The 14,454-nt window shown below is 46.1% G+C and overlaps 2 protein-coding genes across 3 annotated transcripts in view; one reads left to right on the forward strand and one right to left on the reverse strand.

The window, feature by feature from the left end:
- The window catches only part of LOC114877554 (protein pangolin, isoforms A/H/I/S), a 166,751-nt gene extending 158,232 nt beyond the window's left edge, over nucleotides 1-8,519 (forward strand). For both annotated transcript variants that reach the window (XM_029190277.2, XM_029190258.2), the window contains one exon: nucleotides 3,458-8,519. In XM_029190277.2, coding sequence (XP_029046110.1) covers nucleotides 3,458-3,914 — 457 coding nt within the window. In that variant the 3' untranslated portion in view covers nucleotides 3,915-8,519. The remainder of the gene's footprint in view (nucleotides 1-3,457) is intronic.
- Nucleotides 8,520-8,666: 147 nt separating this feature from the next.
- On the reverse strand, nucleotides 8,667-14,198 carry LOC114878437. Its single transcript, XM_029192266.2, has 2 exons — nucleotides 14,180-14,198; nucleotides 8,667-14,077 (listed from the first exon to the last, which is right to left on the reverse strand). Exons 1-2 carry the CDS (start codon nucleotides 14,196-14,198, stop codon nucleotides 8,667-8,669), a joined length of 5,430 nt encoding a protein of 1,809 aa, XP_029048099.1.
- Nucleotides 14,199-14,454: the final 256 nt, after the last annotated feature.

Raw genomic sequence — 14,454 nt, forward strand, 5'->3', positions numbered from 1 at the left:
TCATTAAAGGGGCGATGACGAATCCCAACGAATTTTTCATTCACGATGAAACGTTGAGAAAAAGAAAAATTACCGTACGCAATCATTGACGTAATTAGACAATCGGCCAAGATGAGCCTTGTTCCCTCTGAATGCATAATAACCGACCCCTTTGGCAAAATTCCTAGTTACGTAAATGAATGCAACGTGTAACGACAATTCTGTCTCCGTTGTTTATATCTGAATAGTTAGACTTTACACACTTGGCTAACAGTGGCGACCCAGAAGAAGCTTCTCACGAACACGGACATTTGGGAGACATATTTTCTGATCAGACACTGCGGAATCGCTGAAGTTGCGCGTGTTTTCAGAAAGAACAAAGTTGAATTTGTTGCAACGAGGTCGACGTTGTTCGGTATCGAGGCATCGATAAAAAGAATAGGAGTAGTCCCAAAAATAGGGGTTGCTGTTATAGAGAACCTTCTGAAATAACTCTAACCATCCTTCGCGAAAAAAAAAAATAGAATGGTGCCTCGATGACGACGATGGTCGACCACGTAAACTGTATAAGATCGCGACGAAAGAGGGTGGAGAAGATAAGCGAAAAGCGAGGTCCGCTCGCGGACAATTCGGGCCGATGCGTGTGGGTGACGACGATACGGTGTGGGATTAAGGTGGGATTAAAGTGATAACGTCGATGCGACGAGCGCCCCTTTAATGGCTGGTGGTTGGTTTTGGCAGCCCAGTGGAGCATGGAGCGGGGATGGGCATCCACGCGAGCATAATCCATCACGGTGTGGGAAGTAGCGCGGGGGCAGGGGTCGGGGCTGGAGGTGGTGGAGGGACGGTAGGGGCAGCTACTGCACCCCCAAACACCAACACTGCCTCCAATGCCTCCTCGCCTCAGCAAGAACCCACTTATGTTAATCTCTAGTCAAGCCTATCGCCTCCCTTCTACTGCAACACTTCTTCTTAAACAGTGGTCAGTCCCGACTTAAACCTACGGGCTCGTTGGCCCTTGCTATAATCAACCAACTCTGCTCGTTTTGCCATTTCCAACAATGAAGAACAAGAAATAATTAAATACAGTTCTTGTTGCTTTTTAAATAAAAAAAAATTTTTTTTTTTTCAAGTGTTATGTTTGAATGTATAGAAGAAGGAAAGAAGAGAACTGACTTCCTGTGGTTGAGACGAGCGGGGGTGGCATAGTGAGCGGCACAACGACGCCCTAATGCTCGCATTGTTTCTCATTGTTGTGGCTCTTTGCAGCTTATTATTGTTACATTTGATTTACCCTCGTTTAGTTGGACTTTAATCAGTGTTGCCCTTAGCATGGCTGGTCTGTAATACATATGATATATGTATATATTATATATATACCATTTATATGTTTATATATATAAATATATACGTGTTGCGTACATTCTACACCCACGTGTATAACCCAAGATACATATCTCTGATTTTTCACTCTTTCTTTTCTTCTTATGTTCGTTCTCGGTTCGGAACATTTGGCAATAGAGAAGTATAAATACATACATATATATTATATACATATTAATTATTTATGAGTCTGATTTGATGGCATGAACAGTTCGTGTACGGTAATTACGACGAATTATGTGTTGGTAACGGATGTGTTGAACCTTATTTTTATTTAGTACTACGTGAACATGATTTATTTATTTATTTATTTTTCTTTTTTTATTGTTTCTTTTTTTTTTTATGTCAACGTTCTTCTGTTGTTTTCTATCTGTTTTTTAGTTTCTCTATTGTTTCTTGTAATGTCGTAAAATTATACTTGTTTGCATTAAATGTCGTTTAGCCGCGCGTCGTGAAACGTTTCCGAGGACGAAGTCACACCTGACGACCAAAATCTTGGCCAGGTAGTGTCACGAGGAAGCTCCTGGTAGCTTTCGTTCGTATCGCGCGAATTTATCGTCGCGAAATCGATGTCGCGCGGCTTTTTACGCTTCGTAGAGGTTTGAAGAGTCCGGACACGTTACAGCCTTGATCCGCGTCCAGTTGCTGGCTTTCCTTGGGCTCGAAGAGAGATGATCCTCGGGGTCGAATAACTAAGTGGTATATTATAAAGAAAAGTAGTTTGATTTCTTTTACCAAGCCACACTTTCCCCGACCATGTAGACCATCCACGATGCAATTCCCTCTCCTTCTCTAATTTAATTGAAATCGATCCTGGAATCATTGCGCGAACGAATAGATTTTCTTCCGGTTCAACGTGGCTAGGTCAGCAGCTGGAGCGACTTGTGCGAACCGATTATACTCGAAAGAAAAGTATGCAGAAGGTACATCTAACGCTTTTTAAATCCAGACGTGCCTGCGAAACAGTTGATGTCCCACCCAAGAACCGTAATATTGTTGACACTTGATCAAACACGAGCAATAAACTAACTCGACTGGCTAAGAGATGAATAATGAGAGCCAATGGCAGAGCGATAAATGTCTCGACTGCGATGCAGTTAGCACACGAGGTCGGTCGGGCTCACTTTTCGGGAACTTTGCAGTAGCCATACATTTTCGCCTCTGTCCTGTATTATAATATTTCTAATACATTTCGTGTAATCGGGTTTCAAATTTCCCGCGTCTCGAGATCGATCGATCGGTCGCGTCTCTTTTTTCCTTTCCGTTCGTCTTTTCTTTCTCGTTTCATTTGCACTTTTTTGGAACGGAACGATATTTATTCGAGAGAAAGAGAGAAGAAAGAGAAAGAGAGAGAGAGCGTACCAGAGTATCGTTCATGAAAAGTTCCAAGTTCCACGTAACATCGATAACGTTTATTTATTCAGAATTTATACTGTTCTGCGAGCTTTTCGTTAGCGATTTCGTTGATCGATTTCTGTCGCGTGTACTGACACAGCGTACTGCTCGGGACACGTAGTTCTCGCCTGCGGATTAAAACAGCGTTCAAACCCCGAAACCCCCCTCCTACCCCGGAACCCCGCCCAACTTGTGCCCCGGCATTTCAATTCTTTTTGTTGAAACTTTCGTTTTTCACGTATACGTTTATTACACACCAGTTATTTGCTTGTTACGTCTGAATCTTTTTGAGCATGGCATTTGGCAGCGAGTGATACGTATATCCGTGTCGAGCAATACAAGCCGAAGCTGATCGCGCAGAGATCTCGTTTTGCATTCAACGAGTTAACGAACGCGTTGAAAGGGAAACTCTTTGTAACAAAGAAATCGCGTGTGAAAAATTTTTGGCAGAGATTTCTGCGCGGTCGATCTTGCTACGACCACGAGTGACCGCATGTGTTCTTTTAGTTGGTATATAATAATACTGGATGTAACCTTACAACAGGGAGGATCGAACGTCGTTTCTTTAACAAATTTTTTTCATTCACTTTCACTAATGATACATCGAATCGAAGCCACGTTCTATCTTCTTGAATAACCATCAATCACCCTGGTGGCTTCTTAAGATCACCCGAGCTAATCTTGAAACGCTTGTTCGCAGACGTAAGAAGAAATGTATCAGATACATGGGGGAGGGAGGAGACGGCGACGGCGAAGCGGACGGCGAAGGCGAGGACGATCATTCGGAGGACAACCTTGGCAGCGTGGGGGAGGCAGGCACTCCCGAGGAGGACGAGTCGCTGAGCAGTCCCGGGGGTTTGTCCGCGTTGTCTAGTCTGGCTAGTCCATCGCTGGTCTTACCGTCGCCCTCGAGCCTGGCCAGCCCGTGTCCTTGCCCTTTGACACCCCCGGTGCCGCCTCCGCCCCTATCGAACCCGACCAGTCAGCCGCACAATCAGCCTGTACAACCGCCGCCGCCCCATCGTAACCCGGTCGGCACGAATCCCCACGACATCAACAATCCCCTTAGCGTGAACCAACTGACCGGACAGTGTATAAAGAGTGAAGTGGTCTCGGCGCCGTCGGGCACCACCAATCCGGCGATCAGTGTTACGTAGCCCCGGCCGGACCCACGTGACAAGACTGTTGCTACGCGCCGTGTCATCAACAGGGTCCATGTACGTGTACAGACGGCAAGCTGGACGATAATAGGGGTCAATGTCGTCACCTGGTCCAGGGCGACGACGACGACGACGACGACGAGGACGAAGGAGGAGGCGGCGGATGATAGCTGGCTCCTCTTCATTCGGATCGTCGTTAGGACAGATCTGAAATCGGGGATTTGTTGGCCAATCGCGTCAGTCGTGTGAAGACTATACAAGGAGATCCGGGTAATCAAGTTGGAGCCCAGGGTCCAGGAAAATGATGGAGTGTGAAATCGACTCGGATCCAGGACGCAAGGGTACGAGGAAGAGATCCTCGGGATAATCGTGTCCAGTCTCTCGCCGCGTTCGTTCGTCGGGACAGACCCAGTGTCCAAAGTCTTTAACAGCGATAGGCAGAGGAGTCTGGGTATATAAGGACGTTCACGCGTGTTTACGATCGAACGAACAGACGGACAAGCGAAGAAAAGTAAAGGCAAAAGAAACATATGAACATACGATGCAGAAATACTCAGGACCAAGTGTCTGGCTGTAGTCACCCACTCGAGAGAGAGAGAGAGAGAGAGAGAAAGATTGTCAGTTCGCATGCTAGATAGACGGAATGAGAGGAAGAGTGTGCCTGCGTGAGAGATGTTGAAAGAGAATACAAAAAGAGAGAGAAACTATATGATACGCATAACTGGCTGACGATGAAGGTGCGCGTGACACAGCTTGTAGTCCTTGTTACGTTGTGATGCCAATGACTGAGAGGTCATGTTCCTGTGCCAGGTACTATATTCTATAAAGTAATTATACCGCAGACGTATAAACTAAAGGTAAAACGAGCAAGCAAGAGAGAGAGAGAAAGAATGAAAGATAGAATGAAAGAGCAATGCCGAGAGAGAAAGAATGATGTGTCCAAGCGAGAACGAGACATTTCGTCGTCATTCATTTGATTCGACCTCACGATGTCGGAATACCTATTCTCCTGTATGTAATTTGTTATTTTTTTAAAAGTCTATAACACTGTGCGATTGATTAGCATGTAAGATCTCTTCATTTTATTTCGTTTCACGACGCGACAATCCGTGTCGCTGTTTCAAACCCGCCCTTCAACGAAAATCCACCTGCGTACCCGCTTTTATCTGACCTTCGTCGTTATACCTTTCCTCTGATTCGTATTCAGAGTTACCTTTTCGATTATATAGATTGTACGGCGTAACGCGATCGCCAGGTGAAACGTTTATCGAATTGTTTCTTTACATGGATCTCCATTGCATAATTAAAAAAAAAAAAAAAAAACAGCTGTCTTGGGCGAAATCTCAGGAATCCGTGCGGACTCGATGATCAGACGTGGCTCGTTCATGAACGATGAACCCTAATCCTAAGTTTTACAACCCCGTCAGGATCGAAATCGAGAGGAGATCGAGGAATCTGGAGGCGATCGAGAACGAACATGCGCACCGTTCGCGCTTTCGGGCCATCGAAGACAATAACCATAACACGGCGAGGAAGAAATTGTTGTGGCATCGAATCGCGCGGTTCAGAGCTTCCATTAAAACGTACAAGGTTAATCGTGTTCGATCGAAAGTCGCTGTTCCTCTGTGTTCTCTCGTCAATTGTTCACATGACGTCGACAAAGCAGGAGAGAAGGCATGTATTATTTAGAGAACGTCGTCTACGCGAGCGACAATCGCTTCTTCGCGCGTTTTATTTCTTCTTTGAACCCTCGAGCTGTGACTCTCTTAATTCTTTAGCATTTCGATTCGTTTCACGTTTTTTAAAAGAAACATTTCTTGTATTTCGGCGTAATAATCGAAGAAGAAACGCGCGATAGAACGCGATCAGTTTAATCATTTTATTTAATTGGAACTTGAAAATTTACCGGTTCCTGTTTGCGATGAAAAAGATTGTGATAGACGAACGAGAAAGATAAAAACGTTTAGAAAATTGTTATCGATCTTGACTGAACGACAAAGCGTATACGAGTTTCCCCTGCTTGTTTCCGTCTCGTTTGTAAGTTTGCGTTTTATCTTCTGATCGTCGATGTGCGAACCCTTTAAGCGGCAATATAATTGTTCTTGTATAGCGGCGACTGGTTGAAAGAAAGAACGCGTAGAATGATGTTTGTCGATCGTGCGCTCGTTTTCATAATTTTCTTTCGTTTCCTTTTTTAATTCTTGTTACCGTGGAATATACGTGCGAACGAACTCGATAATTCCACGTCCATTGCAATGATCGTTTTATTTTTTATTTTTTTCTCTTCAGTTTCCTTTTATACGATTGTTAAGAATCGAGCGACGGTTATGTGCAATTTCGCACAAGTGTTTCTTTTTTTTTTTCTTTAAATTTTATTCGAATTTTTGAATAGTAAATCGAACGAGTTAGAAGTGATAGATATTTTGCGCGAAGCCTGTTACCACGATTATTTTCTTTCATTTTTTATTATGGATTAAAAATTCTATTGCTCGAAATCCTCGAGTGCGATCCAATTATCCCTGATCGATCGATACATAGGAAAAAGATAACGTAAGAGAAGAGAAAGAACGAGCTGTACACGCGACGATTGTTGTTTTCTCGTGCGTTTTCATTAAAACGGAGCAGCTTGTGTACATAGGATAGAGATACGTTTTTAAGGTGTATTTTGTTGCGTCGAATGGGAAAGTGCAATGGAGGACTTTGACGAAGAATAAGAAGATGGAAGAAGAAGAAGATCAGCAGAGAAATAGAAGGAAAAAGAGAGTTTGCGTTATGCCGCCATGTGGAAGTCACGCGAGCGAAAGAGTGAATGAGAACGAATGAGAGAGTTTCTGTCTTTTCTTCCTGTTCTCTTCGTTTCTTTTCTTATCATTATTTTTTTAATCTTTCTTCTCCGATTCTACGATTCACCCCCTCGACTGAAGCAATCACCGATGTCTCTGTATAGCGAGAGGAGCGTAAAATAAAACTGTAATACGCGTCGTGTATCGAACAGTAAACTTGAACGTGCCATAACGACATCATGCCAATATTATCAATAACCCATATTTTTTACACTGCGATCCGTTTCGAACATCGTTCTGTCAGTCGTATCCGAGGCTTTGCGTTCAACCACGCGTCTCTTGCTTCTTTTGCCGCGTTTTTACCTCAACCACCGGTTATTCTCTCCCTTCGTTGCCTCCTTCTCCTCCGTCGACCCATCTTTGCACGCGATCCACGCTCTATCATCAATAATATTTGCAGAATTTTATTTTTCACGTACCTATGCTTGTCAATTTATTTGAAACATTGAACGCGAATTAATCAATGATCCGTAAGGATCTATGACTTAAAGTATACGACAATCGATCAGCGATCAATTTGCGATTTCGTGGGTTCAAGTAAATCTTAAACAGACACTTTTTCAATAATTTGTGCTAAAAACTAGATATTTTTAAAATTGAAAAATTATCCTTCTATTTTCATAGAATTACCTTCTCAAATAATAGTACTCGAAAAAAATTTGGATACCTCGGTGAAGATCGAGGTTCGATCGTGAAGAAGGAGGCAACAAATGATCCAAGTACGGGCAAGGACGACCAGCGGTTCACGGAACGAGCGCAAGGGTATGAAAGAAAGAGAAAAAGGAAAGAAGGACTACAGATCGTACTGACAGACGTTAGCCACAAAGAAAAGACTCGTAAAACCGTGCGATGTATTATTCCGAGTGTGTCGCGTATGTGTCTGCGTGTGTGTAATTGCGAATGTTGCGTGTTCGTGAGACGATGACTGTTGTACGAGTCGGGTTGCGGGGGCAGAGATCGCAGGGGATGATGCTCGGAACACAAGAAGCATTTATGTATATGAACGCGTTTCCTCGAAGGATCAACCGAGCTGACAGAAAATATCCTCGACCAGGCTGAAATCCTTCCAGCGATGTTCAACGAGACTCTACCGCGAATACGATTCAGTCAAAGATCAATCGTATTCGCGGTAGAGATGATTTCTTGGTAGGGGATGAATTATTTAGGAAATTGTACCGAGAGTTATCCTAAGGTTGAACTCTGCTCGTGGAACTTGGCGTGTTAGTTCACTTTTCAAGGAACGAGACGACGTCGGGAGGGTCCGTCCGTGGAGGACCCACCAGTGGTCAGGGGACTAGGAAGCTGTTCTCACGTTGCATTTTTTTAGGGGGAAAAAAAAAGGATTCGCGACGAAAGGAAGTTGTACGTGATGGGACAGCTTCCGGAACCCGCTTAAGACGGCCTAGCAGACCGCGTGTGACGTCGCGAATATCGGTCGGGAACGACTGTTGGCTGATTATACGATAACGATTTCACGAGATAACGAAGTTGGCTCCGTCGCGGTTGGGCTCGTCTCGCTTCAAGGAGTGCTTGTAACATATTGTAAAGTATCACCGACAGTTCTCAGCTGCGTTGTACAGTGTTTTCTAAGTATCTAGTTTATATAGCGTGTAATTGAGGACACACATTGTATTTACACTAAATAAGTGATCTGTATCAAATTCATTCTCGTATAGCCTGTACTCCTACTCATGTAGATGCTAAAAGTGATTTGTGTCATAAAGAAACCTATAAATAAAATTAGCAATTTGAGAATGTTGTCGACCGCGTCGATTCATTTCGTTGTACGCCGATTCACCTGAATGATTTTTCAACAAACGTAACAGGTACTTTATTACAAAATCACCACGACGAAATTTCAATTATCAAAATGAACACGATAACAAAGAGATCACAATTTCACTAATCATTGCTCGCATTTAGGTGGACAGCCGCTCTTGGCGTCCGAGAAGAAGTACAGATTCAACACGTTCACCGCGTTCAGAGTGTACACGTTCGGTGTCTTCAGGTTGCAATTGCTTACGAACATGGAGGCCATTTTCATGATACTCTCGCACTTCATCACGCAAGCAGTGCCATCGAAACTCGGTCTCCCTTGATTATTCCTCGCGCAAGGATCGAACAGATAGAATTTCCCGTAATGTTGCATCACCGCCACGGCCATGTTGGTTGTATGAAGAATCCCGGCGCAATTCGAGCGGAAGAACATAGTCAAAGATTCGGAAAGATCGAACGTATGAAGAATACCGGCGGTGGTATGATTGTGGACGTGTATTGTGGCTCTGAAGTCACCGACGATGAAGACGGTTAACAGTTCGCTAGGTGACAGATTCCTGTAGCCAGGACGAGCAGCGCGTACACTGTCCGAGTGCAGAAGATCGCCGTATCTCAGGATCGCGTCGATTAATTCGGGTGTCCAGGTTGAGGGAACGTGAAGAAGTCCCACTACGATGGCCACAGCAGCTATCGCTGTACTTTGGAAGCCACGACTGATGGGACTCCAGGTACGGTGGTGCATGTGCAGTCTTCCTCGAAGAATGCTTAGCTCTTCGTCTACCATGTTGTAGTCGGTGACGGTCTCCACGTCCAAGGTGGTGTTTCTCTTCATAGGAGTCATCGGGATGGGCGAAGTCGTGCAATCGAAGTACGGTCTGAATCCAGCTGGACAAGGTAGAGGTTCTATCATAGCGGTCTTGATGATGACCCTGCAGATCTCATAGCGACCGTACTTCTCTTGATCGTCGATGTTGGCGAAGAGGACCTCGTAGAGAGGCTCGATGCACGCGAACCACATGACGCAGGAAGTGCCATAGAAATCGGGCAAACCTTGATCGCTACGGGCTCTGGGGTCGTACATGAAATAAACTCCCAAGTCCTTCCAAATGGTCACCATTCCTCGATCGGTCACCAGAATTCCAGCCCGGTTCTTCTCGAAGAACTTTCGAACGCCATCTTCCAAAAGAATCGGAGGTGGAGGAGGTGCGCGTATTCTCTGAGGCCTTCTGCTCTTCTTCCCTCGGCCACCTCTCGCCCTCCTCGTGCCTCCGCGCCTTTTCTTCTTCTTCTTGTCTTCCGGGGCCGGAGGTGGAATCGCCACTAAACCGGACACCGTACCGGTTTCTATGTCCGCTGTCAGGATGTTCACCCCCACGTGGAACACTCTGATGATGTCTTTAGGCTTGATGCGAGTTATGGTCGGCTTGGCCTTCTGCGTTTGCCGGTGAACGTTGATGCCGATCACCAGGATCTCGTCCATCGTCTTCTTCGTCCAGGTGATCGGGTTCTTCACCACGGACATTCCAAGGGCCACGACGCAATTCGCAGCTGTCTGCTTGTTCCGCAACGTTTCCGGAAAGACCTCGTCACCCTGGTGATAGGTACCCCGAAGAATCGCTCGAGCTTCGCCTTGGACTCTTCTGTAGGCGTTCAAGGGAGGTAGGTTCGAAGGGCGAACTGCGGAACTGGGGTCGAATTTCCATGGAGGAAACTTGTTCCAATTAACTACATCTATCGCGATCAGTTCGTAATCTCCTTCGGTTCCCAAGTAGTTCTGAAGATGCTCCATAAGAATGTCGATGCTGGCAAAACGCAGCAACTTGGGTGAACCCGCGATTTCTTCCTGCACGTTGACACCATAGTCAGGAATCAAGGCATAGTATTCATTGTCGAACTTCCAGATGGCTATGTTCTTAACCCCGCTAACGGTCAACGCTCCCGAAGTGTACCGTGCGAAGAACTTGTTAATTCCCGCGTTCAAATCTTGGACCTTGGGCGGTTTAGCGGTCAGACTGCCAGCCTCCACGCAATCTTTGATCGTCAGATTGATACGGCGAGTGGAGAGAAAAAATTCCGTCATTATTTCATTAATCCTCGGCGCGGAATCTACTCCGAGTCTCTCCACGCACTTGGAGTGCAATTTATCACCAGTTACGATCACCTCGTCCAACACAGCCTGCGTCAAATACCGTGGCTCGTAGACCTTTGAGAAAACGATAGCCATCACCGCAATAGCTGCTGTTTGGGTGTTGCGATTTGCTTCTTCGAACCTAGGATCGTCCATCTTGACGGTACCATTGATGCTCCATACCCCCTCGGACATTTTAGGGAAATGGTACCACGGATTTTCCCCGGCAGCTGGTCTCGTCGGGCGTTCCTCTTCGGCTACACGCGTTTCGTACGCGTTATCCAGAGTGACGACGTCGAGGACGAAATCTTCACCGGTGGCAACCGGTTCGATCGCAGCGACCAATGATGGAATATCGGTGAACCACATTACCGCGGCCACGCCGTCCTTTTCTCGAGGTTCTCCTCTGGAATCCCTTCCTCTGGGATCCACTAGAAAGAATACATCGGACTCCCTCCAAATAGGCATCATCACGTTGGCCTGTCTGAATACACCCATGGCATTCGATTCGAAGAAAGTTTCTAATTGGGTGGCCAATTCGTTCATCTTGCCGGAAGTACTCTCCTCTTCCAAGGCTACGTATATCCGATTCACTCCTACTGCGAAATCCTCGCTGATCTCGCTAGGGAGGAGATAGTTCCTTGGTTCCTCTCCCTCCATACCTTCTTCCGCAAGGTTCTCCATGTTATCCTGGGCGATCTTGTCACCCAGCTTCAGAATATCATCGACCACCTCTCTGTACCAGAGATGAGGATTATACAGCTTCGTCATCGCCATAGCTGCCAGGGCAGTTGCCGCCTGTTGCTTGTCCCTGGTTTGACGTTTGAACATCACTTCGTTGCCCTGGTTGAAACTACCCAACAACACGGCTCCGGTATCGCCTATGCTGTGGTAGTTGCGCAGATCAGGTTTCACTGGGATCTGCTTGTCCTCTTCGATCTCTTCATCGGTCATCTCAGCACCGATCGAGATACTCTTCATGTCGTGAATGGAGAACTCGTTGCCGTGTTCCTGATCCTGGCCCGCGTTCGTTTCAATTATTTTCGCTAATACCGAATGGTCCAAGGTTCGAATCACGCAGGCTACGTTCTCCTCTACTTCTTCTTCCGACCAGAAACCTCGACTGTTTCTCGGATTCGAATCGAAACAGTAGTAGACGTTCTGTTTCACTATTTCGTCCTTCACTTTCACGTCCTCTTCGACCTTCCACGCAGCTACGCTCATACTCTTCACGTCAACGATACCGTATTGATGGTTCTCGAAGAACTGCTTCAGACCTTTTGCCAAATTCGGAATATCACTGTCGGCTGGTGCAGTTACATCACCTACGACCGTTCCTTCCTCCACGTCTATCTTGACCTTTCGGTTCTTGAAGTACAAATTCTTCTTTAAGTTCGGCACAAAGAAGAAACGCTCGGTTTCAGCCTCTACTTCCGTGACGGGGTTGCACCAGTTATAGTAATCGTCCCCTTCTCGAACCGCGATGTCCACTGTCTCGTTGGTCCATTTCGTAGGCGGTGTTTCTTTCGCGCTGACCAGAGCTATGACCGACATAGCAAGTCCTTGAACGCCTCGACTCTCGTCTTCGAACTCTTCGTCTTCGTTAGAGATGGTACCTTGTAGGACCCAGGTCTCTCCTGCGGTACCAGGCTGGAAGTCGTGCCAAGGTCTGGTCCCAGGTATATCGTCCAAAATCGTGATGTGCCTGATGGTGAAGCGATCGTTCTTTTTAGCATGCTCCACGTTTTTCACGAACAGAGCAGCCAACGCGTCGGTACTGGGGAATCTTATCACGCAACAGTTCCCTTTCTTTCTTTCTTCATCGTCCTGTTTACCCTTTCCACCTTTCTCATCGCGAATTCGAACGCCGATAGAGTCACACTGGCGAGGATCGAACATGTAGAACATGTCGTCTTGGCTCCAGATCGCCACGGACATGGCGGATGATTCGATCGCCCCTTCGCTGTTAACCAAGAAGAATTCCTCCAACGCTTGTTTCAAATTCAACACCTCTGGGATCTTAGAAGTGATCGTGCCTGTAACAGTGATCAAGTCCACGTCTACCACTAATTTCCTGTCCTCCACTTCAATTTTAGCATCGTTCAAATCGGACGCAGTCATGGTCCTCATCATCGGCTTGGCAGACTTAATTTCAGCGAACACGGTGTCTCCCAATGCCAGGATCTCGTCGAGTTTTGGCCTCAGCCAGGTTTTCACAGGGTGAACCTTCTTCATGGCAATAGCCATCACACAGTTGGCCACGTTCTGTGCTCCCTTGCCCTTGTACATATCGCTGTGCTCGTGGGTCAATCCATGGAGGATGGCCATGTTCCCAGCCATCTCCCTGAAAGTCGATGGCACGTTGAAGTGCATCGCCTCGTAGGTGTAACCGGTGTCAAAGTTGTTCTGATCCACCAAGGGATCGGTAGCGAAACGTCTGTCGATGCTGTAGTTTGAGATGGTAATCGCCAATGGCTCCTTGTGGATCTTGGCGGTCAAGGTAGCCTTCACCTTCTCTCCTTTGGGCGCCGGTTTGGTGCAGTCCATCTTGTTGTCCTCGATGTCCACAGGGTTGATGGCACGGAGAACGCTTTTGTCGATCGCCAGACGACTGTTGCTTGGAAGACGATCGACGTATCCGCGACCGACCTCGCTCACTCGCAATACTGTCACCTTGTCGATACAGTATCTAGAATCGTATCTTCTGTCCATGTTCTTGAGGAAATGGTCCCTAAGGTCGCTCAAGCATTTGAATCTCATGACGCAGGCCACTCCTTCTGTGTGATGAATACCATCTTCGTCGCAGGGAGCCGGGTCGAAGAAGAGGAATCCGATTTCAGGGTGTCGCCACATGGCTATCGATGTACCCTGGGCAGTGATCACCCCAGCATCGTTGCTTTCGAAGAATTTCGACAGACCATCGCTGAAATCTGGACAGCCTACGGTTTCGCTGAAGAGGTTGCCATAGATGCCCGTTTCCTCCACGCAAACAAGGACCTTGTAATTGGCGATGTAGAATTCTGGAAACACCAGTTTCGCCGTCATGTATTCGTTCTCCTTCACCCGGTTCCTCATCACGCTTATACGAAACAGTTTGTCCCCGTTTTCTAACACTTGGTCTACATATTCTTTGACCCAGTCTCTTGGCTCGAATAGACGCCCGTAGACGATGGCCACTACCGCTGAAGGGGCGGCTTGTCGACCCCGGCTTCTGTACTTGAAATGGGGATGGTTCATCGCGTAAGAACCACGGAGTAACGCCGAATTCGGTGTTAGAACGCGAAATTTGTGCCATCTTTTCCCGAAATCGAATCGCTGCGGTTTCTTTTGCTTCGGAACGTCACCCTCTCCGGATGTTCCTGGAGCCTCCGCTGGTCCCTTCTTTTCGGCAGTAGCCGTAGGTACGTTTTTAGCTAGATTTAAATATATAGAAAGCGTAGAATACTTCTTTTAAAATTAACTTAACCAATATCTAGTTAAACATTGACGTTTAATGACTATTTAGAGACACTTGCCTGGTTCTGATTTACGCATTATGAATTTTAACAGGAATTTTACATATCTTTTATTTTTCTTTAGTAAATCATACCGAGATTGAAGCTTTTTTTACTTGAAATTTTTCTTATTCATGTCTGGAATGTGTCATCGAAGTATCAATGAAACAACGTGAAATTGAATTTTGAATCAATATTTTTAATTTTTTACAAAACACGTAGCGCCATTTACTCGATTAGCAACTAATTAGTTTTTCTATTTTACCGATAAGGAGCGCAAAAATTGCGCTTGTAGT

The sequence above is a fragment of the Osmia bicornis genome, chromosome 3, assembly GCF_907164935.1.
Source record: "Osmia bicornis bicornis chromosome 3, iOsmBic2.1, whole genome shotgun sequence".
In the NCBI taxonomy this organism is placed as follows: domain Eukaryota; kingdom Metazoa; phylum Arthropoda; class Insecta; order Hymenoptera; family Megachilidae; genus Osmia; species Osmia bicornis.